The sequence below is a fragment of the Schistocerca serialis genome, chromosome 12, assembly GCF_023864345.2.
Source record: "Schistocerca serialis cubense isolate TAMUIC-IGC-003099 chromosome 12, iqSchSeri2.2, whole genome shotgun sequence".
NCBI lineage: Eukaryota > Metazoa > Arthropoda > Insecta > Orthoptera > Acrididae > Schistocerca > Schistocerca serialis.
The window spans coordinates 2,352,753-2,378,578 of NC_064649.1; the positions used below are offsets into that span (position 1 = coordinate 2,352,753).

At 41.1% G+C, this 25,826-nt stretch overlaps 1 protein-coding gene across 1 annotated transcript in view; it reads left to right on the forward strand.

The window, feature by feature from the left end:
- The window catches only part of LOC126428076 (protein disulfide-isomerase A5), a 139,998-nt gene that overhangs the window by 2,951 nt on the left and 111,221 nt on the right, over positions 1-25,826 (forward strand). Inside the window, exon 2 of the mRNA XM_050089965.1 lies at positions 19,775-20,010. Within this exon, the coding sequence (XP_049945922.1) occupies positions 19,775-20,010 (236 nt within the window). The remainder of the gene's footprint in view (positions 1-19,774; positions 20,011-25,826) is intronic.

The window sequence follows — 25,826 nt, forward strand, 5'->3', positions numbered from 1 at the left end:
ACTTCTTATACTCTTTTTTTATGTGTGGTATAGTAACCAAACACCTATATATTGGGTTGGTGCTTATGCAAAGAACTGAAAATTTAAATGTCTGGAAGGACCTTCTAATACTGACAGTTACCCATCCATTTTCCTTAGCTGCTGCAGCTGCTGCTGATGATGATGATGAAATGGATACTTTTGGAAATGCCTCCTCAAAGCAGCAAATTCATTTTAAGTTTTAAATAGTAATGAAACAGTAAATTGTGTGAAATTACCGTATTGAAAATTTAGCTGTTATCATGTGGGGATAAGCAAACTTTAAATGTTGTGAATTCCGAAGACTGTACTTATAAATGTTGTACTAAACTTGGATTATGTTATTCGTATAAGTATATGGAAAATTTATCTAGTGCAGTTCACTCATCATTGAATCACATTAATGAAACTCTGCAGTGTCATACTTTGGGATAAGAAGCCTTTTGGTCACTATGTTGGTAAGCAAGAAACCTGAGTTTTCTGAGAAAATCCTGGCATTTGGCTTTCATCTGGCCATCTTAGGTGCCAATGTCTCAGGACTAAGGGGATGAGAACACAAATGACAGTGCTTTTTTTTCAAAATACTGCACATACCAGTGTGTTTGTGATGTGTGCTTATTTCTTTGATGGAAATTTGGGGGTTACAGATGCGTCAGATTCCACCTGTGTGCTTTGACACATGACATCACCAATGTGGTGGAAATGACCATTCTCAACATCCCCAATGTGGCACCAGTGACGTCATTACATAAACATACAGATTTAAAAACAACAAACACATGTCCCTCTAAAAATATAATCAAACTAACGGGATCAGTGTGGGAAACTGGGGGTTTTTGGTTGGGGACAAACTAAATATAAACGTATAAAACCACACACCACGATCCCAAACCACACAAAACGACGACAGAAACACAACACAAAATGCCCACGTTCTGCTGCACTCACAATGTCCGTAGGAATCGGCCATCTTCCTCTACCTGCATAGCTCAATCGCAATTGTCGATACCACAAAATAAAAAACGACAACACCCAAAAATTATAATCAGACGGCAACTATCGATACCACGAAACCAACACAAAAAACAACAAAAACTGGAATCCGACACTTCCCTTGACCTATATAGGTCAACTACAACCGATGATACCAAAACACACAGGGCTACGACAACTTGGAATTGGACACTTCACTCGGACCTATATAGATCAACAACAGCTCACGATACCACAACGCATCTACAACTACAAAAATTGGAATCGGATACTTCCCTTAAGTTACATAAATCAACCACAGGTGACAGTACCAAAGCATCAAACACCTACACTTGTGATAAATAACGTGAAACCGACATCACATGAAAACCCCCCACAAAACATCAAAATGCACGAACAATAGACCCAAAAATAGACTACTTAACATGAAAAAATTCCAGTGCTACATACTAGGTCAGCTACCCCAATCAAACTCAGCCACATCCACAAACCCAGACCCCTCCCCCCCCCCCCCTTTTCCACACCCACAAACAAACAAAACACAACCAAAAAAACTCCCAGCCCACACACAACCTACCAACCACAACCCCTCTCCTCCTCCTCCCCAAACCTCTCCCTCGCCCCCCCCCCCCCCCCAAAAAAAAAAACAAAAGTGGCCAACAAATAAAAACCAGAAAATAAATGTAACTCAATCACACACTACAACTCAAAAACAACTGCAACAAAACGGATCCTTGGCAACATAATCATAAGACAAACCACCCAACAAACCTAAATCCACAAACATTGCCAACAACCTGCCCTGCACACCCCTGACCACATACAAAAACCCCCAGCTAACCATCCTTTGCCTATACATTTTACCAAAAAAAAAAAAAAAAAAAAAAAAAAAACATGCGAGAAAAGAAATACTGCCCAGGGACGCTCTTCCGCCAGCAATAATAATCTATATGAGATGGAGGGTAGCGTGGAGGGTAAAAATCGTAGAGGGAGACCAAGAGATGAATACACTAAGCAGATTCAGAAGGATGTAGGTTGCAGTAGGTACTGGGAGATGAAAAAGCTTGCACAGGATAGAGTAGCATGGAGAGCTGCATCAAACCAGTCTCAGGAATGAAGACCACAACAACAACAATGAGATTGCAGGTCGGAAGACTGTTTCTTCCCCTCCCTGTGACTGAGTTAACTGCCCTGAAAAAGCCCTCTATCGTATTAGTACATGCTGCAGTTTCGTAATTCTTGAACTGTAAACTATGATTTACAACTAAATGATCATAATCCCTCTTCCCCAACCCCTTATACGACGAAAAAGCATCTGACACTGCCGTACTCTCCTCCTCTATATACACTTCAATTAACCCCACCAATTCTCTCTTCGTACGCCCCTCCAAAATCCTGAAAACACAATCTGCGTATCCACCTCCCGAAATTAAAAACCTGCCCACACCCGTAAACCGACCGAAGACTTACCCCTCCCATATTTTCTCTTCCCAAACTGCAATTCGTCTGTCTCGGCCACCACCCCCGGCCCACCCGACTTACCCACATACTTCACATATTCTGAACACACTTCCCTACAAAAAGAAAACTAATCTAAAACTGTCCTCTCACTCTCACCAGTCTCGTGTGCGGATGGAGGATCTATAACAAAAATAATAAGTCATCAAAACAATTTCTCTCACGGCCAACCTGGATTTCTCGAACCAGGTATCGCGTCTAATGGAGCGCCATAGGTTATTCCTTCGGCACCGTGACATTTAACAGTCCCCGGTCCGAGACGCCAGAATTTTCGCCAACCACATATTCTCTTTACAGGTGCTGCACTTGACTATTTCAGGCAGTAGTCCAAACATCTGCAAAAATTTTATGAGGGATATCACGTCCTCCCTCATCTCAGCACGCAACCGTGAACTGTTAAATTCCATTGTCATATCCACACCCAAAAAAAGAAGCCACAAAATAAACACCTTACTGCACGGCAAACAGCAAACCAATAACACCATTTGACACTGCAATTACATAAACAAACCAAAAAAAAAAAAAATTGATCACTTACTGAAACTAATTTCTGTTCTTCAATCACAGGCAATACAAATTACTTCATACTGCTACCGACAACGCTCAAAGGAACCCGATACACTACGTAATATTCGGACCGTACACACACCACCACAGGACACCACCGACTGCAACAAGACGAAATCTACGAACGCAACCAACTCGTAAACTAAACTCTGCGCCGTCATGACATCACACACCTCGACACCCAAATGTCACGGGTCAAAGCCGACGGGTAGGATCAGACGTGTCTGTTGACCTGAAATTTGCATATCGTATTACAAGTATGTGCATTGATCTTGGATTTGCCTTTGTGATGTTCTCACATTTATTCTTATTTTATTATCTATTGAGATTTTCCCCTATACTAAGGTTTTTCTCCAAGATAACAAATACCCGGAAATTATTACGTGTGTCACATAAAATATTAATTTATCTCCTCAGGATATCCGTCAAGATGATCCGATCTTGCATATCTTCTTCCTGTGCACCAGATCTTCTCATTGTTAACTGTACATTCTGGAGCCAGGTGGTCACAGGGCGCCCTCTTCTCTTCTTTCCCTCCGGTTCCCATTCCAGGATCATCTGTAGCACCACATCTACTGGGCTTCCCTCTCGTTTTCCTACTGTCCAAGTTTTGCATCCATATAGATTAGGAAATGAGGCACTTAAAGTAGTAAAGGAGTTTTGCTATTTGGGGACCAAATAACCGATGATGGTCGAAGTAGAGAGGATATAAAATGTAGGCTGGCAATGGCAAGGAAAGCGTTTCTGAAGAAGAGAAATTTGTTAACATCGAGTATAGATTTAAGTGTCAGGAAGTCATTTCTGAAAGTATTCGTATGGAGTGTAGCCATGTATGGAAGTGAAACGTGGACGATAAATAGTTTGGACAAGAAGAGAATAGAAGCTTTCGAAATGTGGTGCTACAGAAGAATGCTGAAGATTAGATGGGTAGATCACATAACTAATGAGGAAGTATTGAATAGGATTGGGGAGAAGAGAAGTTTGTGGCACAACTTGACTAGAAGAAGGGATCGGTTGGTAGGACATGTTCTGAGGCATCAAGGGATCACCAATTTAGTATTGGAGGGCAGCGTGGAGGGTAAAAATCGTAGAGGGAGACCAAGAGATGAATACACTAAGCAGATTCAGAATGATGTAGGTTGCAGTAGGTACTGGGAGATGAAAAAGCTTGCACAGGATAAAGTAGCATGGAGAGCTGCATCAAATCAGTCTCAGGACTGAAGTCCACAACAACAACAACAACAACAACAACATAGGGCAACACTCTGAGGAGCGCTTTCGTGATATGCATCCTTATTTCCAGACTAATATAACAACAAAAACAATCAATTAATGATAAAATTATTTAATTGGATAGATAAAAAATCTACTCGTCGAGCAGCAGCAGAACTCGCACGTAAGACTGTTGCGATTGGCAAGCTTTCGGAACCCGTGGCTCCTTCTTCGGGCAGAAGTGTTGAAGGGGAAGGAAGAAGGGTGAAGGAAAAGGGGTAAATTTTGGGAAAGTCACCCAGAACCGCAGGTGAGGGGAGATTTACTGTACGGGATGAGAAGGAAAGATTGATTGTTGGGGACTGCGGTGTTTATTCTTGCTAGTGAGTAACTTCTTTCTCATATTGAATGCAGTTTTGGCTGCCGTATTGCACTTACCATTTCTTTCTGCTTTCTGCTGTCCCTTGTGATCTTTCTTCCCAAACAGGCAAATTCCTTTATCACTTCTAGCTCCTGTCTACCAGTTATTATTCTTACAGGCTTGTACTCTTCTTCAGCACTGCATACAGTCACCTCGTCTTTCGAACACATATTCTCGTACCGTACTTATTGGGCCTGACAAAAATGTGCTCACCAGTACAGAGGTGAGGAGCAGATTGAGTGAAACTGTAACATGTAAAATATTAGTTCACTTTATCACAATATAGGTATGCACACGTATTTAACTGTCAACTATCCATTTCCACAATAATGTTCAGAGTATTTACCACTGTCTCTGAATATTAAAGTATCACTCGATACAGGTGAATTCGCGAGACTCTTCACTCGAGGCATGAGTGACGTAATGTTCTCATTAAACTTCTGCCGGAGGCATTTACTACACTGCTGGGCTATCTGAGACAACACCGTCATCTCGATTGGTGGCTGTGAACTGGGGTGAGAATTCCTCTGCTCGGCTTTAGCTAGATCTCCGATCGTGTTAGTGTTGCGGAGCTCTGGGAGGCAACTGTTGCCCATTCGTCAGTGCAGCATCCGACGAGTATACTTTGCTGTCATTTTGTTGTGAGTTGCCGAGCTCATTTTCTTCTCGGAATTATCGTTACGACGATTGTCAATGCGTGTGATATTGGGCTTAATGTTCGGTACTGCTGACATTTTATAGCGGTATAGGAACTGTCATGCATTTCCGGAAGTCATTTGGTATCTCCCTTGTTTTACAGATAGACCTAACCATTATCATGCTGCTACCAACATTCTCAGTTAGTTCTGCAGGAATTTCCTCAGTATCCGTTGTTTTGTTCTCCCGAAGACCTTTAGGAGCTTTCTCAAATTCTTCTTGCAGAATGTCATCTCCTTTGTCGTCTTCATATACTTCCTTTCCTATTGCATCCTCTGATAAAGGCATTCTATCATGCAATTCCTAGTTTTATTCTTTCCTTCCCTTCACCGTGTCTTCACTGACAGTATTTTTCCCTCTTTGTCTTCTGCTGTATCTGAGATTGATGTTATCTGTTTGTTACAAAATTTATTTATTATTCTGTAGGTTATATCAGTTCTTCCATTTCATATATTTTCTTCTCTTTCTGTGCATATTTCCTCAGGAAAACTTTCTTGTGTTTTTGCTTAGTCTTCTTTTCATTAAGCTGAAGAACATCTTCTGTAATACATTTCCTCCTGTTTTTGGGTTTAGATTTTCCAACTATCTTTTCTAATACTTTATATATACCAGATGTCATTTGTTCCATCTTCTTTCACTTCGCCATATTGGAAATTTCTAACTAGTTTGTCTGTTTTGTGTGTATAATGCCCTGCTTGACCCTCATTCTCAAATTTTCTACTTCTGATTTCTGCTTCATTGTCTTTTTCCTCAGACATTTGAACTCCAATGAACTTTTCATCAGAACCGGGTTGTGATCACTGTCCGTGTCTCCAGCTCCTACGATCTTTTACTCGGTTCCTAAAATGTGATTTCACTAAACTGTTAGCAACCTGTTGTTGCCTCAAGTCTCTAGGGACCTTCCAGATATATTGTCTTTCCACGTAATGTTGGAAAAGTGTGTTTGCGATAACTATTTGGTACATCGAGCAGGACTCAATTAGTCGGGCTCCTCTTTCATTTCATCCTCCAATTGCCGACAATCCATTTTTCCAATTCTTCACCCACATTCCCATTCCAGTCCACCGTTACTAACAGGTTTTCATCTCCCTTAACACGTCTTACGACATTACTTATTTCTTTGTGTATTTTGCCAACTACTACACCTTTTCTTTTGACATTGTGTAGTGGTGGTTAGTAAAAAAGAAAAAGAGAAGAAAAGAAAAGGTTGAAAATGTGGGAAGAAATCGTGAATAAAAAGGGGTTTTTAAAATCGTTAATGACCGTGAAAAAGGGAAAGAATGAAATGCAAGTCAGACTTCGTATTACAGAAAGTTATCGGACTTCGTGATTCGTAAAAGCTATTGTTGGGGTGGTCCTTACGGCATTTCTGAGCAAAAGTCAAACGAATTTTCACTACAAAAATTATTTGAAAGAGAACGGAGAATAACAAAATGTGATTAACAGGGGGAAATGGTGTAGATAAGAGTTCATTCTTTACCATGTTAAAATGTCTTTCTCTCGTGCCGCGTCCAGGTCTTGTTGTCCAAATGTTTCCCATTTCATTTCTGCGTGAAAAGTCATAGGTGCTCCGAAATTTTGCAATCGTCCAGGAATCACTAATTAATACAAATCAAAACCATCTTGGTATTGAATGGAATTTATTTAACGTTGATATTTCCATCCTCCGAATTTCATACCAACTTCCACAATACGTCTGCGCACAGTGGCTAGCATACTGGACTCACATTCGGGAGGACGACGGTTCAATCCCGCGTCCGGCCATCCTGTTTAGGTTTTCCGTGATTTCCCTAAATCGCTCCAGGCAAATGCCGGGATGGTTCCTTTGAAAGGGCACGGCCGACTTCCTTCTCCATCATTCCCTAATCCGATGAGACCGATGACCTCGCTGTCTGGTCTCCTTCCCCAAACAACCCCCCACTCCCCCGAATACGCCTGCACATCAGTGAGTTTTTTCGTCTTAATCCGACCACGACTAGCTAATAAGTAAGTTAAGCTACCGCTCTCAAAGACAAAAGCAGGTAGAAAAACAAAAAGAGTTACAATTTTAGTACCTTCATTTTCTTATATATTTTCTCTGCCGTCGAGCGCTCTACAGCTGCGACGGTATAATTTATATCTGAGGGAACGAGTGTAGTGCAGCGAAATTCAAAGTCCCACTACAATTGGCACACACACTTGTATTATCACGATGTCGGTTGGTTTAATTTCAACTTCGACTAGTATTGTCGTAGAACTGTACTGCTCATTTACCTCGACACGTGAGCTAATATTTTTTCTTAAAATTACTCCGACACCTCCCACTCGTGGTCTACCTCGGTCAGTTCTGGTGTGGACCAGAAGTTTCCTGCACAGGACCGTCTAATTTCTGATGTGCCGAGGATATCTATTTCCAGTCATTCCATTTCAAGTTTTAAGTTTTATAGTTTGCTGCACTGCAGCAGTCTTCTCACATTTCAGGTGATTATTTTAAAATTGGGATCATTTTCCTTCACTTTGTCTGTATCTTTTGTAGTACCCACCAAGAGCTCCGACTGGTGAATTATTTAATCTCTGGAAAATTTTACAAAATATACTAACACAGTTTACAGCAAATGTGTGGAATACCTGTGGATCCTTAATGTGCTCATTTCCCTTTGCCTTACACGTTCTATACAATTGGTTATCAATCGGTTCTTCTACTTACGGAAATTGTTTCCCGTTCCCTGGGCAAGAGGATGTCCTGCCCAGCAAATGCTGGAGTGCGACTTATGTCCATCGTCCTTCAGTCCCTGTCTACCTCAGCTGTCACACACAGTCACGTTGCCCTCTGTCTACTACGGGGAGACGTAGATAAGGAATTTCCCTCCGTCGGCTCTAGGCCCTTAAAGGGTTTTCCTAGATCCCTCGAGTACTGTAGAGCAGTGTCCAGTATAAATAAATAAAATATATTGCAACAATTTTGTGAAGAGTACAGATAGCTACTCACTATACTAAAAGGTATCAGATAGATTATATAATGGTAAGACAGAGATTTAGGAACCAGGGGCAGATGTGGACTCTGACCACAATCTATTGGTAATGACCTGTAGATTAAAACTGAAGAATCTGCAAAAAGGTGGGAATTTAGGGAGATGGGACCTGGATAAACTGAAAGAACCAGAGGTTGTACAGAGTTTCAGGGAGAGCATAAGGGAACAATTGACAGGAATGGGGGAAAGAAATATAGTAGAAGAAGAATGGGTAGCTCTGAGGGATGAAGTAGTGAAGGCAGCAGAGGATCAAGTAGGTAAAAAGACGAGGGCTAGTAGAAATCCTTGGGTAACAGAAGAAATATTGAATTTAATTGATGAAAGGAGAAAATATAAAAATGCAGTAAATGAAGCAGGCAAAAAGGAATACAAACGTCTCAAAAATGAGATCGACAGGAAGTGCAGAATGGCTAAGCAGGGATGGCTAGAGGACAAATGTAAGGATGTAGAGGCTTATCTCACTAGGGGTAAGATAGATACTGCCTACAGGAAAATTAAAGAGACCTTTGGAGAAAAGAGAGCCACTTGTATGAATATCAAGAGCTCAGATGGAAACCCAGTTCTAAGCAAAGAAGGGAAAGCAGAAAGGTGGAAGGAGTATATGGAGGGTCTATACAAGGGCGATGTACTTGAGGACAATATTATAGAAATGGAAGAGAATGTAGATGATAAAATGGGAGATATGATACAGCGTGAAGAGTTTGACAGAGCACTGAGAGACCTGAGGCGAAACAAGGCCCCGGGAGTAGACAACATTCCATTAGAACTACTGACAGCCTTGAGAGAGCCAGTCCTGACAAAACTCTATCATCTGGTGAGCAAGATGTATGAGACAGGCGAAATACCCTCAGACTTCAAGAAGAATATAGTAATTCCAATCCCAAAGAAAGCAGGTGTTGACAAATGTGAAAATTATCGAACTATCAGTTTAATAAGTCACAGCTGCAAAATACAAACGCGAATTCTTTACAGACAAATGGAAAAACTGGTAGAAGTCGACCTCGGGGAAGATCAGTTTTTCCGTAGAAATGTTGGAACATGTGAGGCAATACTTACCCTACGACTTATCTTAGAAGAAAGATTAAGGAAAGGCAAACCTACGTTTCTAGCATTTGTAGACTTAGAGAAAGCTTTTGACAATGTTGACTGGAATACTCTCTTTCAAATCCTGAAGGTGGCTGGTGTAAAATACAGGGAGCGAAATGCCATTTACGATTTGTACGGAAACCAGATGGCAGTTATAAGAATCGAGGGGCATGAAAGGGGAACCAGTGGTTGGGAAGGGAGTGAGTTATTCAATATGAATATAGAGGAAGCAGTAAAGGAAACAAATGAAAAATTGGGAGTAGGAATTAAAATCCATGGAGAAGAAATAAAAACTTTGACAGAATTGCAATGTCATCGGCGAACCTCAGAGAGAGCAAAGGACCTGGAAGAGCAACTGAACGGAATGGACAGTGTCTTGAAAGGAGGATATAAGATGAACATCAACAAAAGCAAAACGAGGATAATGGAATGTAGTCAAATTAAGTCGGGTGATGCTGATGGAATTAGATTAGGAAATGAGACACTTGAAGGAGTAAAGGAGTTTTGCCATTTCTGGAGCAATCTAACTAATGATGGTCGAAGTAGAGAGGATATAAAATGTACTCTGGCAATGGCAAGGAAAGCGTTTCTGAAGAAGAGAAATTTGTTATTATCGAGTATAGATTTGTGTGTCAGGAATTCGTTTCTGACAGTATTTGTGTGTAGTGTAGCCATGTATGCAAGTGAAACATGGACAATAAATAGTTTGGACAAGAAGAGAATAAAAGCTTTCGAAATGTGGTACTACAGAAGAATGCTGAAAATTAGATGGGTAGATCACATAACTAATGAGGTGGTGTTGAATAGGATTGGGGAGAAGAGACATTTGTGGCACAACTTGACAAGAAGAAGGGATCGGTTGGTAGGACATGTTGTGAGGCATCAAGGGATCACCAATTTAGTATTTGAAGGCAGCTTGGAGGGTAAAAATCATAGAGGGAGACCAAGAGATGAATACACTAAGCAGATTCAGAAGGATGTAGGTTGCAGTAGGTACTGGGAGATGAAGAAGCTTGCACAGGATAGAGTAGCATGGAGAGCTGCATCAAACCAGTCTCAGGACTGAAGACCACAACAACAACATGTAGAGGAGATTTTGTGTCACCGGCAGGCACAACGGAAAGACTGCTATATATTTTAGGGTAAAAGGCCTTGTTCTGCAGAAGGAACACACACACACACACACACACACACACACACACACACACACACACACACACACAGGACCACAATCCCTGGTACCAACATCCATATACTGTCTCTCTCTCTCTCTCTCTCTCTCTCTCTCTCTCTCTCTCTCTCTCTCTCTCTGTGTGTGTGTGTGTGTGTGTGTGTGTGTGTGTGTGTGTGTGTGTGTGTGGGGGGGGGGGGGGGGGGTGTCAGTGCATGTGGTTTCTACTTTAGAAGAAGACCTTTTGCCCAAAAGCTAAAATATATAGCAGTCATTATGTTGTGCCTGTCTGAGACACAACATCTCCTTTGCATGGTGAGTAGCTGGTCTGTACTCTTCACAAAATTGTTACTCCATCCTGGACTTTAATTCTGAATAGATTGGATAATTTCTAACATTATTCTTACCTACCCAACTATTACTATTATAGTAATGGAAATTTCTGGGTGGAACAATAAGTAAAATAAGGAGAAGGCAACCACCCACCTACAGCAAACTGATGTGTGGTGCATAAACCCATGTAACAGAAAACAGCCTCTTCTACTATCTGCTCTAACCCCATGGAACTACTTTTGTGTTGTGTATATGATGAATACTTCATTCTGTTTCGTATGTCTGTGCTGCATCTATTATTATTGTCATTATTACTTCTCGGTGTTACAAAAATTAAATATTATATCAGAATGGGCAGAATATCACTATTTGGTTCTTCACATCTGCCTCGCTCTTGTAGCTTGTGTGGTTTCTGAGGTTAATCATTTAAAAGAATGTGATAAATAATGAGCAGGTGACGCTTTAAGTTTGATAAATGGCAGGATGTCACTTACAGTTCTGTTTTTGCCAATGTTCCTGTAATGTTGGTAGTGTTAGTGAAGCAGGAAACACTAGATTTATGGGACTGAAGGCAAATGGGAAACAAATTGTCAAAGACACACATCTGTGAACTCCTGCAGAAGCTAAATGCAGCCAACTTTCCTCAGCAGTGGAGTCCCCTTCAGAGTCGGCACCGTGCCACTGCTGTTGCGGTCTACAGCTTCCTGTGCCAGTTGCTTTGCCTCTGCCCAGTCCCAGGTCCACAGATCCTGTTGTCAAGCCATGGCATCCGTGTACACTTTTTACCCCCCTACTTCCCTCCATTACCAAGTTATCTACTACTAGATACTTCAGGTTTGTCATATCAGCGGACCTCTCAGCCGAGTTGTATTGTAGAGCTCTTATCTACCTGCTTCGATTCGCTGCTCTTCGTAAGTTGTGCGATATACCCGTTTAGTCTCCGGCGTTCTTCTGTAGCGCCTCATTTCGAAAGGTTCTCGTCTGTCCCATTTATTGTGCACATTTAGTTTTCGTACGAGGCTGAACTCTGGACGATTACTTTTGGAAAAGACTGCTTAACTCTTAAAGGAGTATTTGTTGTTAGTACATCTCTCTTTTTCAGGTTGTTTTGTTGCTCGTATTTTATACGGAAACAGATTAGCCCATTACAGACTACGTTCTGAGGGCAGTGGCTGATAGTTAAGATAGTAAAAATTGCGTAATTCTGCTCCAGTCACAAAGGTTTTATCCATCCAGTATCTGTTTTGGTGGTTAAACCGTCACTACGTGGAAGGCCCCATTTTATGTAGCTATTTTTAATGGCAGCCATTGGTAATTTGTTGTAGTTGCATATGGCTGGCCACGAACATAGGTTGCAACTTGCGGGTAGAAGGAGAACTGTACTCATTCTGCATTCTGACATCGAAATTTGTGTAGGCTTCGTACTGTCGAGTCAGGCACGAGGTTTCCTTTGGACACGACTGCAACATTATGTGATTGATTCACAATAAGAAGCTTACGTGATGTTCCACCACTTGATGCAGAACATTTACTGTCCTCCTTACACTTACAAGTTGTAACATAAACTCGCATGCCACTAAAAGAAATTATCACCCGTTGTCACTAAAAACGGCTATATAAAAGAGACCTTCCTCCCGACAGTGATAGTTTAACTATCAAAGTGAATAATGGATGAAATAAACATTTTGGAAGTGGAGCATTTTTAATATGAAACAGTAGTCCCAACAGAGTGCATGACAGATGGCACTGTTATATAGAATACAAGCGGTTGTAGTGTGAAAAGCTTCCCTGAGAAGGAGCATGTGCGGCACGTAGGTCGTGTCCACTCCCTTCCTAACTACTGCATTCTCTTAACTACTGCATTCTTTTCACATCTTTCGATGCTTCGTAACTGCAGTCTGGTTACTATACAACTTGTGGACAACTTTTTGCTCGCAATATTTAATCTCCCCTACCTTCGGAATTTCTGAGAGTGTATTCCGGTCGAAGTTGTCGAAAGCATTCCTCTAAATCTAGAAATGCTATAAATGTGGTTTCCCTTTCTTCGGCGTATCTTGTAAGAGAAACTGCGGAGTCAGTATCGTATGTTCTGACATTTCTTCAAAGTCCGGATTGATCTTTGCTGAGACTGTATTCTACCAGTCTTGTAACTTTTCTGTAAATAATTTGTGTCAGTATTTTGCAACTGTGACTTATTAAATTGACAGTTCAATGGCAAACATGTGCCAGCACACACCTACCTCAGAATTGGAGTTCTTAAATTCTTCCCAAAGAGAGAATATCTGGTACATCTCCTGAGGGAATGTTCTCTGGTCCAGGAGTCTTGCTTTCACTTAGGACTTTGTGTCGAATTATATTGCATAAGTTAATACACTGGAAATTTCAGTTCAGGGACAAAGAATGCTCATCACTCGGATGGAAGCAGTAGGAATCCCACACGTTGTCGACTTCGTGCAGATCTGTAAAAAGGCAATTCCAGCATCCCGAGACTGTCGTCGCAGTATGTCTGCTCGACTATTAAATTTGTTCACCGCAAATGAAACTCCGGCATCTGTCTACTAAATGGGAGACACATCCTGTTGTATTGTAAAAAAAAAAAAAAAAAAAAAAAAAAGACTGTTGCACTACGCGGTGCCCATTTTCGGTAAGCTTCTGCTAGAGTGCTGGCAGTCAGTGCCAAAGTGCAGTTTTACAAAGAGTTTTTTCTCGGATAAATCCTATTTTCTGTGGAATAAGTTCATTTCATTCTGTTCCTAATAATTTTAAGTCCACTCGATTATTCGTAATCGGCAGCCGCTGCACGAAGGTCTCATCTAGACTTTTCCATAGATTGCAGCCTTCAGATGTGCCCGTATACATTACTCTGATGTCAACCACGAGCTCTTGTTATTCCGTCCTCACGGTCGTTCATCATCTCGGTCGATCTGCCATATATTCTCTCGCCTGTGTGGGGGGTGGTCATTCATTTTTAATTACGATCTCGAAAAAATACAGTTACGGAATCGATTTGTTTATTTGCAGGTAGACGTGTCGAGTCCCGGTAATTCTCGTGACATGGTATTGTAGTGCACCTCTAGAGGAGCCGGTGTACCGGTAACACGGAGTATCGTGCTGGAAATGCAGCTGCCGTGCCCGAATTGGCTGCAACTGCACGACACACGACCGCGTCAACAGGCTGCACTGTGTGTGCCAGAACTGCAAAATTTATTATATAATTTTATCTTTTTGAGATGACAACTAAAACTTGAGAAATACCCCTAATATGGCTCTCCACCTTCCAGTTAATTTTTGTCGCAGTCATATTTATGTCTGCATTCCAGTTCGATCACTGACACATTTACACGTTTTCTGATCTTTCCTGTTAATTTCTGTCGTTCACTCTGCCCGCACTGGTGGCTACCGCATTAGAAGTCCTCATCTCGAATCTGCTGCCACGCACCGATTGTAAACGTCACATTTCGAATGTAGAAACTCGATTTTCAGATCTCTTATTTAGCGTACCAGTAGTACTCTGGGCCTTGTTTCACTCTTTTACCCTTTTAGTTTGCTGTCCACTTCATTGTACTCGTATGCCCTAAATGCTAAAAGTCATCGGCCAGTTTTGTTATTTTAGTTTTTGTATATGAAGTTGGTCTGTGGGTATTCTAAAATTGATTTGTTCACCTGCTCTAGAGAAAAACAGCAAAAAGACATAAGCAAAATAACGGGGTCCCAGTACGTTCCTCAGAGGTGTATTTCTTCTGTATTGACACACTTGAAAGTCTTCTCTAGAGCTGTCGACTCTTCTATCGATTCTGAATCTCTCGCTTTCCTGACGAAGGCTATAACACTGTTGTCACATTTCTCTGGCATCGATGGTTCAGAGTACAGATTGTGTCGGAAACTGACTTGCAATCTGTGGACTTTCTCAACTGAGGTGCTTCCGAGCTAAAGTTGAGTTTTTACAGAGATACAGTGACTGCTTATCACTGGTATGTCTGCGAACTGAAATCGTCGCACAATCTGAGATCGGCAGAGCCTCGCAGCTGTCTCTACCCTGGCCCGTAACTCCGACTCCGACCGTCTCGCTACCGCCAACTTCTCTACTGATCGACTTCTCTCTCTCTGGGCACTAGGCCTACGAGTTTTGTTTTGATTTCCCCTCCGATCCTGCCCGTTCTCGATACGGTACGATGTCGGAGACATTCGCGTCACCTTACCGGCTAACTCGGTTAGTTATTCTTCAGAAATCTTTCAGTGTGTGAGTGGAGGGGAGAGGAAGCCTCCCTCTCCCTTTACGACTGCAGAGTACGTCCTAAACCTCTCGTCGGTTTTTCGTGACGTAGCTCAGTTCCCACCGTGAGCCTGTCTCTCTTTCTCTGTCTCACAATTGTTCCCTATATATTACCTAAGCACCTCACTTCACTTATTGATCCTTTACTGTCTCCAGACTTCACGTCATAAATGTTGTCAGGTAACTTATTTTTAAAGGCCTCCCACGCCTCTCTCCTGCACTCCCGTGGACTGATACTTGTGGCTTCTCTTGCCACACTCATCCTTTGTCTTTACTTTAGCTAACTTTCACTACTTTTTACAGGACTCGCATTTTAGCTATGGACGTGACACAGTCACAGACACTATTAATTAAAATGTTTTTTTGCTTATACGGACATAACACTACGTCTTTCGGAATATTGTCCGTCGTACGGTACAACTTGTGCGCAAATTTTAAGATAACGGTGGAGTCCTATTATACAGAAATGTATGTAAATGTTGTCACAAAAAGTCCGTGCAACCACAACCACAGACACTTTTTTAAAAATGTGACTTTGACATCATCTTGTTGAATGTGCAGCACCAGTTGTATCTACCCAGCTGTTATAAAACAGCAGAGACAGCAACCAGGTTGTTACAAAAAGTCAAGATACGGTTTATTTTATAGCACATACTTTTTGTTAACACAATTGGAAATCAACAGTCCTAAATCAATTTTATTCAATTTTATTAAAGTAATCACTTTTGATCACAAAATATTTTATTTGGAGTACCTGGTTTCAGTCTTTGAGAATTACCTTCAGACCTTCAAGTATCTGTGTGTCATCTGATACTGCGGCTAAGCAGTCAACGAATGCACCTTCTGGCGTACGTATCTAGTGAATGAAGAGCATTTGACGGACGAAAGTCTGAAATGCGATAGTGGTAGGCCCTTGTAAACAATAAAGTCATTTGAATTAATTTAGCATTTGGACTTAAGATTTAAAGCTTTTCTTGATAACAACACAATTGTTGCATCAGAGAAACCGAATAGAGCAGAGTAGTTTTTGTGCCTTTGTGAAGATAAACTATGTTCACAGAGAAAATGCAAGTAGCATCAAAATATTCTTTCATTTCTTTTCTTCTGTTTATTGTTAGTGTCTGTAATTGTGAAAGTAATAAATAGTTTACAGTGAAGTTTAACTGTTTTTTCCATACATTAATAATTCTGTGAGATGGGATACACTCAGGAACATACAGGCCCAAAAGTTCCATCTTCATTTGATCTGATGAATTTTTTTCTGTTGCTTATCAGTTGTTTCACCTCTGGCAGTTGCTCAGGTACGTGATAAGTGCCAAGCAGCATTGTAGTGTGAAGTCTACATTAAACTGTAGGTCTCCTTACAGCTCATTCCGAAGGTGAGAGGAAGGCGACGCTACGCCGTCCCAGTAACACTGCGCCTAGCACAGCAGCGCCTCGTTCAAATTGATTTTTGGGCTGGGGACAGTTTTAATTTTACCTTTATTGAAGCATATTGTCCACAGGTGCATTTCAATATTTTTTTGTATCTGGAATGATTTTGTAAACCTCATTTGCCCATTATTTATGGAAAGTCTTTATAGCTGAAAATCTTTTGCTGTTTGTGTAAACACTGGTGCTAAATAACTGCCTCTTATGTCTCTATCAGCATCTTAAATTTTTAGGGTGCCGAACATTGTGATCGATTCCATCTAGTATACCTCCACGTTCGAAGCTAACGTATTGAACTGTGTATTTATAATCTTCCACTCGACAATTTTTGTTTCTCGCTAGCTCTGTACCTAATTTTACTCTGCTCCCTATCGATCTCAGTAACGGAGAGGTCTGTGTGTGTCGACTACTGTGTCGTGGGCCGGGGTTCGATTCCCGGCACGGCCGGCGAATTGTCTGTCTGTTTTTTGTCCGGTGGGAAGAGTGGGACGAGATGCACTCGGATCTGTGAGGCCGACCGAGGAGCCACTCGGGCGGTAAGTGGTGGCTCTGAGCTCGACAACGGTGACCCCGCGACCTCCTGTCCGCATCCGAATGACGCTCTGAGACACGGCGGCCGTTAGGCTGCGTCCACTGGGAGTTGTGACGTATCGTATTTTGAGGGCACACTGCATCCTGTGTTACTTCGTTATTATTTGGTGAAATATAGTCGATCTCATTTTCTGTTTTTCATTTGGGAGCCGGTGTTAAATCCTGCGTGTATCACCTCACTGTGAAATTTGCTGTTGTTTAGCACTTCATAGAAATCTGCTGCCAGTGTGTGGGCACCCTGCTACACAGTCTTGAATTTTTTCACGAAATATCGTATGTTTATTTTTAAAACATTCAGAGTCAATTTAACAGGTAGAATAGCAAACAGTGTCACATGTGAATACTTTAAATCCACTAAGTTGCGTTACAGTAGTTATTGCATTAACGAAATGTAAAATATTCTCCGTAGTAAACAGAGTGTAAGATACGTGTGGGCTGTAACTGCAGTAAGAACCTATAGGTATGTGAGATATATGAGGTCTGTTCAAAAAAAATTCCAGAACTCTGGCCACAAAATTTTTCTGCACTCACCTTTTACTGATTGTGCACAGTCTCCTTCGAAATACTCGCCTTTTACTGATTGTGCACAGTCTCCTTCGAAATACTCTTCTCCACAGTTGATAGACTGCTCCACAGAAGCAGTCTCGGTATGCCTCTTGCCGGATTGTGCGAAATGCCATCTACGAATTTTCTTTTATCTCGTCTGTTGTTGCAGATCCTCATCCTTTTAACGGGGTTTTTATAACGGGGTTTTTAACTTTCAAAATAAATTTAAAAAAGAAATTCCACAGGGACCAGGTCTGGAGAGTATGGAAGATGAGGCACCATGTTGATTTCCTTTTTTGTGCAGTAGTTACACACCAACAGAGACGAATGTGCAAGTGCGTTATGGCAATGCGAGAGGCACGAATCGTCTCGCCACATTTCGGGCAGTTTACTTCTCACATTTTTGCGCGACACTTCCCGGTAGTACCGACCGTGAACAGTTTGTCCCTGTGGCACAAATTTGTGATGAACTAATACTCCAAAGTCAAAGAAAACTATCAGCACGGCTTTGACTTTTGACCCGATCTGACGAGCTTATTTTGGTCTCGGAGAACCTTTTCTGACCCGGTGTCGAGGTCGAACGTAGGTCTCGACATTATAACCGTATACCCACGTCTCGTCGTCAGTTACGGCTCTCTTAAGGAGCGCCTCGTTCTCATTTGCACGATCCGAAAGCCCTTCACAGATTGTGAGGAGAAGGTCTCTCTGGTCTCGACTCGTGAGGTGTGGGACGAACTTGGTGGCAACACGACGTATTCCGAGATGCTGTCTCAGGATTTAGTGACACAATCCAATTGAAATGTTAGACTTCTGCAATCTCTTGGACAGTCAGTCTTCAGTCGGCACACAGTCGTTGACATTCCCGACCTGAGTGTCGTCAGTAGACGTCAGAGGATGAGGAATGAGGATCGTCTTTAACTTCCGTCCGGCCATTTTTAAACCGTGTGAACCATTTGTAACACAGAGTATGGCGTAAGTACTCATCACTGTAGGCTTCCTGCATCATATGATGTGTCTCTGTACAGATTTTTTTAGTTTCACACAAAAGTTAATGGAGACGCATTGCTTCTCTGACTCTGCCATCTGAAATTCGCAAACTGTGCGACACGGCATTCTACTCGATACGGCGCTGAACAATAACTGACACACGTACGACAATGAAACTTCCGGCAGTTATGCACTAAAAACAGGTGTGTGCAGGGATGCCTACACTCCGACATACCGTTGGTACGAAATTACTGGTGTTCCAGAATTTTTTGAACAGACCTCGTACATTATTTGTGATGATTAAACGTATTTTGAATTGTTGTATGTACTCTTCAGTAAATGTAGCTAACATTCGTGTCATAATATAATATTTGTTGGCATTGCCAGCTCTCAACCGAATTACTGTATTTCAACCTGACCGAGACTTTGGACTGTGCTAGAGACCAGTCTGTCACCTCAACTGTGATTCCGAGAGACTGCTTCTTTGTACCTGATGTGTTCTTTGGCTTTCAAAAGCAAAGAACAGAAACACTGCCATGTCTGGCCCTTGCAATGGTCCGTACTTTAGCCTGATTTCTTTTCAAAGTCTGACTTTGTGCTCTGTGTCTGACCGTCTCGTTTCTGACTATCTATATCAGATAGTTTCTGATCTATATTGGATTCTAAACTGTTTTCCTTCACCCAAAAAATAAAAAAAGATCACACTCTGTTTCCTTGTAATGCCAAGAAATTTCTTGTACCTTGAGTGTTGCAGTCATTCTAACCAGAGATCAAATTCGTACACAAAATTTATTACTCCTAATTTATTTGTTCCATTATTTCTCAGAATTAATAAATTGTGTAAAGGATGATTTATTTAGCTCTTTAGTGGATTTAAGAACCTAGAGATCAATATTGCAAATGTTTCTGGACCTTTACAGATTTTATCGTATTTAGATCAAAAATGTGTCGAAGCAAAATCGAATCGCCAGAAGGCTCCCCTGGTCGAGGAAGTTTCTGACGTCAAGGAGCTGAAGAAACTGCTGCGCACAAAGAACAACGTGCTGGTGTGTTTTGTGAGCTCGTTAAAGCGAGCTGTTCCGACCGTCAAGGTGTTCCGCGAGGCCGCAGGCGCCATCCGCGGGCAGGGCACGATGGTGCTGGTCGACTGTTCGGGGTGAGTAGTCGGTTTATTTTTTACTGTTTTCTGTGTACAGAATTATCAGTGAGCTAGTACTCTGAAAGAGCTGAACTGTAATACTAACACCCGACTTCAGTTCTGGCGTGTGTTAACTGACTTTTCTGTTGTTGTTGTTGTTGTGGTCTTCAGTCCTGAGACTGGTTTGATGCAGCTCTCCATGCTACTCTATCCTGTGCAAGCTTCTTCATCTCCCAGTGCCTACTGCAACCTACATCCTTCTGAATCTGCTTAGTGTATTCATCTCTCGGTCTCCCTCTACGATTTTTACCCTTCACGCTGCCCTCCAGTACTAAATTGGTGATTTTTCTGTAACACGTCGGAATTACCCGTGATCTTCTCCATTATTTTATAAGAAAAATTGCTTTGTGTGAGCCCACAGCTGACAAAGTATAACAGATCCACAGCTGTACATTTTTATTTTTTCTTTCTTTCTTTGTTTGCTACTAGTTTCACTACTGTAGCCCCATCCTCGATTGCTCTCATGTAAAAATAATATGTAAAGAGTGACTCTCACACGAGATAGAATTTTTTGGTGAATTACATTAATATTGCTATATACTATCATTAATTTATGTAATACACGGTAGGACACTGACACAAACCACAAAATGTAATTAATGTTACAAAAGTGGTAAGGTGCTGTCAAAGGAGATAAAACTGCCAAAACAAAATAACGGTAATAAATAATACGACGTAAATAAAATCCTTAATTGATGTGGTGTTCAGAGCAGAGATTATCCCACAGATATATACCTGATGTAACCGCATAAATCGTAGTGTGCATTTTATACCCGAGCTTAACACCGAGAGTAAGACGAGGTGTCCGGGAAGTGGTGCAGCCGACGCTGTACGAGGTGCAGCGGGCCGGTGTGTGCAGCAGTGAGAGTGAGATGTTTGTGCAGAGAAACTCTGCTAAATGTTGAAATGCACACAGTCGTCTATCAATTGCAAAACTAAAAAGATTAATTTTTGTCACAACTGTCGGACGTGTAATGTGACACGGGCTGTGGGGTGTGCCTCAACTGTTCGGTTAGCGAGGGGATTGCTGACGAAACCTAGAAGTTGAGTTCCACTCTATTTTTCGAGGTTTAAATTCCGGTACTCGGTTTCCCGACTTCACTACGGTCGATTGCCTCTGTTATTCCTTCCGGGAAGGTCGCCGATCGATTCCCGATAAGAACTCGAGCTCCACCTCCGGTGACTTTTTACTGTCTGATGTTAAACTGTAAACTTCTTATGAATTGGTGTAGAAATGCAGTACTTATCTCTGTAGAGCTTTGCTATAACAGCTTCAAAACGAAATGAGCTACGCTCCCAAATTACGTAATTCCACTCGAGGTGGAAATAAAATCGATTACTGTCACAGTCGGCAGTCGGGAGATATTTGGTGCTGCTGTCCGTACTATTTTACTCTGTGCTCGGCTCTCATCTTCTGTGACCTGCCTCCTGTAACGGAGCCTCGTCTGCCCTACATTACCTGTCTGATTATTCCTTGATGCTCCAGCAAGAAAGGCTCCCGATGATGATGATGATGATGATGATGATGATGATGATGTGACATCCTGGTGGTAAAAGAAGGCGTGTGAGATGGCTGGAAGATGTGGAAGCCGACCTGAGAGCAGTGGTGCAAGAGTGCTCGAGACCGAGAAGACTGGAAACTGTGATTGAGGAGTCGGAGGTCCTCAGAGGACCGTAGTGCCGTGGAGTCAGTCAGTCAGTCACTGTAGATGTATCTGGAGACGGCCACAAATTCCTCTCTGCCCTGTCCGTCAGATCGTCTGTGTACGTAGAGAACGAGCACTCCTATCGTGTCTTCTGGGGGCAATCGTGACAGACGGTCACTGTCTCGGACAGTGTGCCGCGCTGTATTACTCGAGAAGTGGGGCACTGTGTTATACGCTTCCTGGAAATCTACGAATACGGAATCTACCTTTTGTCCATCATCCACAGTTTGCAGGATAACTTTTGCGAAAAAGGACGAGTGGAATTTCGCTCGAGTGACACTTCCTACATCTGTGCCGATTTGTGGACAGAAACTCTTCTGTCTCGACGAAATTTATTATTGTCGTTTGTGCGTTCCTTTTTGAACTGAGGGAACTTCTGCTTCCCTTTCGTGTCCTGCAGCTTTTATAACAGTGATCTGATACCTGTAGGGACTGTACGTAGGCTTTAGCTCCCCGTGTTTTATCCATACCGAGTTCAGAATTGCGAAGAGTTTATTCCGGTCGACATTGTCGAAAGTTTTCTCTGACTCTACAAATGTAATAAATGTAGGTTTGGGTCATTTTATGTCATATCGGCACAGGAGGAGACCAGTTTCTATCTCACCGTCTCGGATTTTCTTGAAATTTGGCTCAGGTGTACTGTCGGTATAGACTTAAAAATACGTGAAATTATACTGAGATATGTCAACTTGTATAAGGATAATGGAACAGTAAAGTTATCCTAACTGGGCCCAAAAAAAGGGAACGGTAGTTTTTGGAATTGCTGTAGAAGCTTTCCTAATTGAGATACACACCTGGGATAAGTACCATTGTATAGCATTTTTATGCACTTTCCCCTGCTTTACAATAAAATAAAAGTTTATATAAGAACATTCTTTTCAAAACAAAATTTAAAATTTCAGCTTTTTCTGTTTTCCGTCTTTCCTTAGTTGCTTCAAAATTCATAGAGGTATGTTCTGTCCGTGCAACTAATTGAAGGAGTTTGTTTATTGCCATACATGCTTTGCTTCTTTTAGTTGTGAAGCATTTTCAAAGGCCTGTAATACATGTTTCTTTTTATACATATAATAAACAAATTACGTGGCAGTTACAATACATTGCTATGTTACATTTTGTCATGTTTTTCCCTTTTTTTTTAAAAAAAAAAGTTAGAATCAACTTTTGTATCACAAAGTACGTGATTTGAAATTATTGTTCAGTGTTACTTAAGATTACCAGCACTGATAGTTCAAGTGGGAGTTTTTTTAATGGATATTTCTCTCTCTCTCTCTCTCTCTCTCTCTCTCTCTCTCTCTCTCTCTCTCTCTCTCTCTCTCTGTGTGTGTGTGTGTGTGTGTGTGTGTGTGTGTGTGTGTGTGTGTGTGAGAGAGAGAGAGAGAGAGAGAGAGAGAGAGAGAGAGAGAGATTCATTAAATAAATAATTATTCTGGTTACAGTTTGGATCTCTGTTTGTTATTGTTATGGTGGCTAGCATGATCAGGGAGTTATTGCTTATATGGATTTGGTCATCGAGCACCTTCTTTTCCATCGTGATGGCTCTTTGTATGGGAAAGTTTTCTTGCAATGTCAGGAGATTTTTTTTGTGATTATTCACTCTGATAACTGTCATGTCACGTTCCACATTGCACGGTTCGTGTCCATGTTTTATCAGGTGTTTGGAGAAAGTAGAATTGCAATTTTAATATTTACAACTTCTTATATGTTCTTTATATCTAGTTTTGAAGTTCCTTCTTGTCATCCCCAGATATACTGATTTACATTCTTGGCACTCTAGCTGGCATATACCTGCTCCTTGGTATTTATGTGGTTTGTCTGTTTTTTGTAAATGTGATTGGAGCGTTTTCTTGTTCTGTAAGCTACGTGTAATCCCTGTTTCTTTAATACACTTGCCATCTTGTGTGTTGCTTTGTTTTTCTATGTAAGAGTGGACCATTTCTTTTTTGCCAGTCATGTCATGAGTGTTACTGTTCTATGTGCTGTAGTGTCTGTGGGGTTCTTTGTTGTTTGTGTTCTCTGTTTGTTTTAATTTTTCTTTAGTTGTGTTTTAATTTTTGGTTGACTTTGTACTATATTGGTGCTGTAACCATTGTTTATGGTTATGAGTTGTGTTTCTTGTAATTCTTTGTCATAATTCTTTTTTCATTTTTATTTTTTTAAATTTTTTTCTTCTGAGCGGGATGTTATTTAGCTTGCGTAATATGTGTCTTAGGGCCACTAATTTTTGATTTTGCAGATGGTTGGATGAAGCATGTATAACTGTGTCTGTGGCTGTTGGCTTTCTGAAGTTGTCAAATGTGTGTGTGTGTTGTTCTCTCTCTCTCTCTTTCTTCTTATATTTAAGAAATGTATTTGTTTTTGTGTTTCTTTTTCGATGGTGAACTAAATATTTTTATGTATGTTGTTTAGTTTTGTATAAAGTTTATCAATTTTCTCTGTTGGTTCATCTACAATACAGATTATGCCATCCACATATCTGTACCAGTAAGCAATTTTGTCTCTCTTCTCTGTGATGACTGTATCAAAGATTGTGTTTTCTATGTGGTTGACAAGTATGTTCCCCAGTGTTCCTGATATTGGCGATCCCATTGGAAACCCATCTCCTTCTCAAATTGGATATAATTTTGGGATGTGAGTGCTTTGAGGGTTTTACTTATTTCATTAATATTGTCTGCAGGTAGTTTATTGTATATCAGTAAGTTTTCTTCGACTAGTTTTATTGTGTCTGTGGTGGGTGTTGAGGTGTACATGTTCTCTGTGTTGAAATAGATGAGTGGTGCTGTTTGTGAGATGTGTAAGTCTTTTATTTGTGTTATGAGTTCATTTGTATTTTTCCCTGTTTTGCTGTTTTTCATTTCATAATGTTGCAATGAGCCTCAATGGAATGTGGGGTTTGTGGACCTTGGGTCGGCTTCTGAGTGTTGGCGCTTTTGTGTTGTTCCGTGTGACGTGTTGTTTTTGTTTATCTGTAAGTATGTGTCTGATGTCTTTGAGGTTGTTTTTTACGTATGTCTAGAAGTGTGCTGTTGGATCAGTTTTGTGATATTGTTGGGGGAGATGAAAGCTTCAGTTTTTTCTATATACTGCACTTTATTGATCAATACTGAGCTGTTCCCTTTATCAGCTCTTGTGACTATGATGTTGTTAGCTTGTAGTTTTTCTTTTAATTTCGTAGTGGTGTTTCTTTTCTGTTTGAAGTTAACTATTTTGCTCTTTCTTTGAAAAGGTGATCGTGTTGTTTGTTTATTTCTTCACTAGTTCTCATGTTAGCCCAATAAGTATAATGTTATTTTCTTGTTTCTCTTCTTCTGTCAGGATGTTTCCTGTTTCTACAATCATATTTTCTATGTACTGGTTATCTATTTTTGTACTAGTATTGTGCTTGAGCCCTTTCTGTAATAGCTGTGTTTCTTTCTCTGTTAATGAGAGAGAGAGAGAGAGAGAGAGAAAGAGATAGAGAGAGAGAGAGAGAGATAGAGAGAGAGAGAGAGAGAAAAGAAATGGTCCAATCTTACGTAGAAAAACAAAGCAGCACACAAGATAGCACGTGTATTAAAGAAACAGGGATTACACATAGCTTACAGAACAAGAAAACGCTCCAGTCACATTTACAAACAACAGACAAACCACATAAATATCAAGGAGCAGGTATATACCAGCTAGAGTGCCAAAAATGTAAATCAGTATATCTGGGGATAACAAACAGGAACTTCAAAACTAGATATAAAGAACATATAAGAAGTTGGATACTTGAAAATCGCCATTCTACCTTCGCCAAACACCTGATGAAACATGGACACGAACCATCCGACATGGAATGTGAAATGACAATTACCAGATGAGTAATCATGACAAAAAGCTCCTGACATTGCAAGAAAACTTTCACATACAAAAAGCCATCGCACTGGAAAAGAAGGTACTCGACCAAATCCATATAAGCAATAACTGCCTGATCATGCTAGCCACCAAAACAATAACAAAAAGAGATCCAAACTGTAACCACAATACATAATTAATGACTCTTCCTCCCCCCTCTCCCCCCCTCTCCCCCCCTCTCCCCCCCTCTCCCCC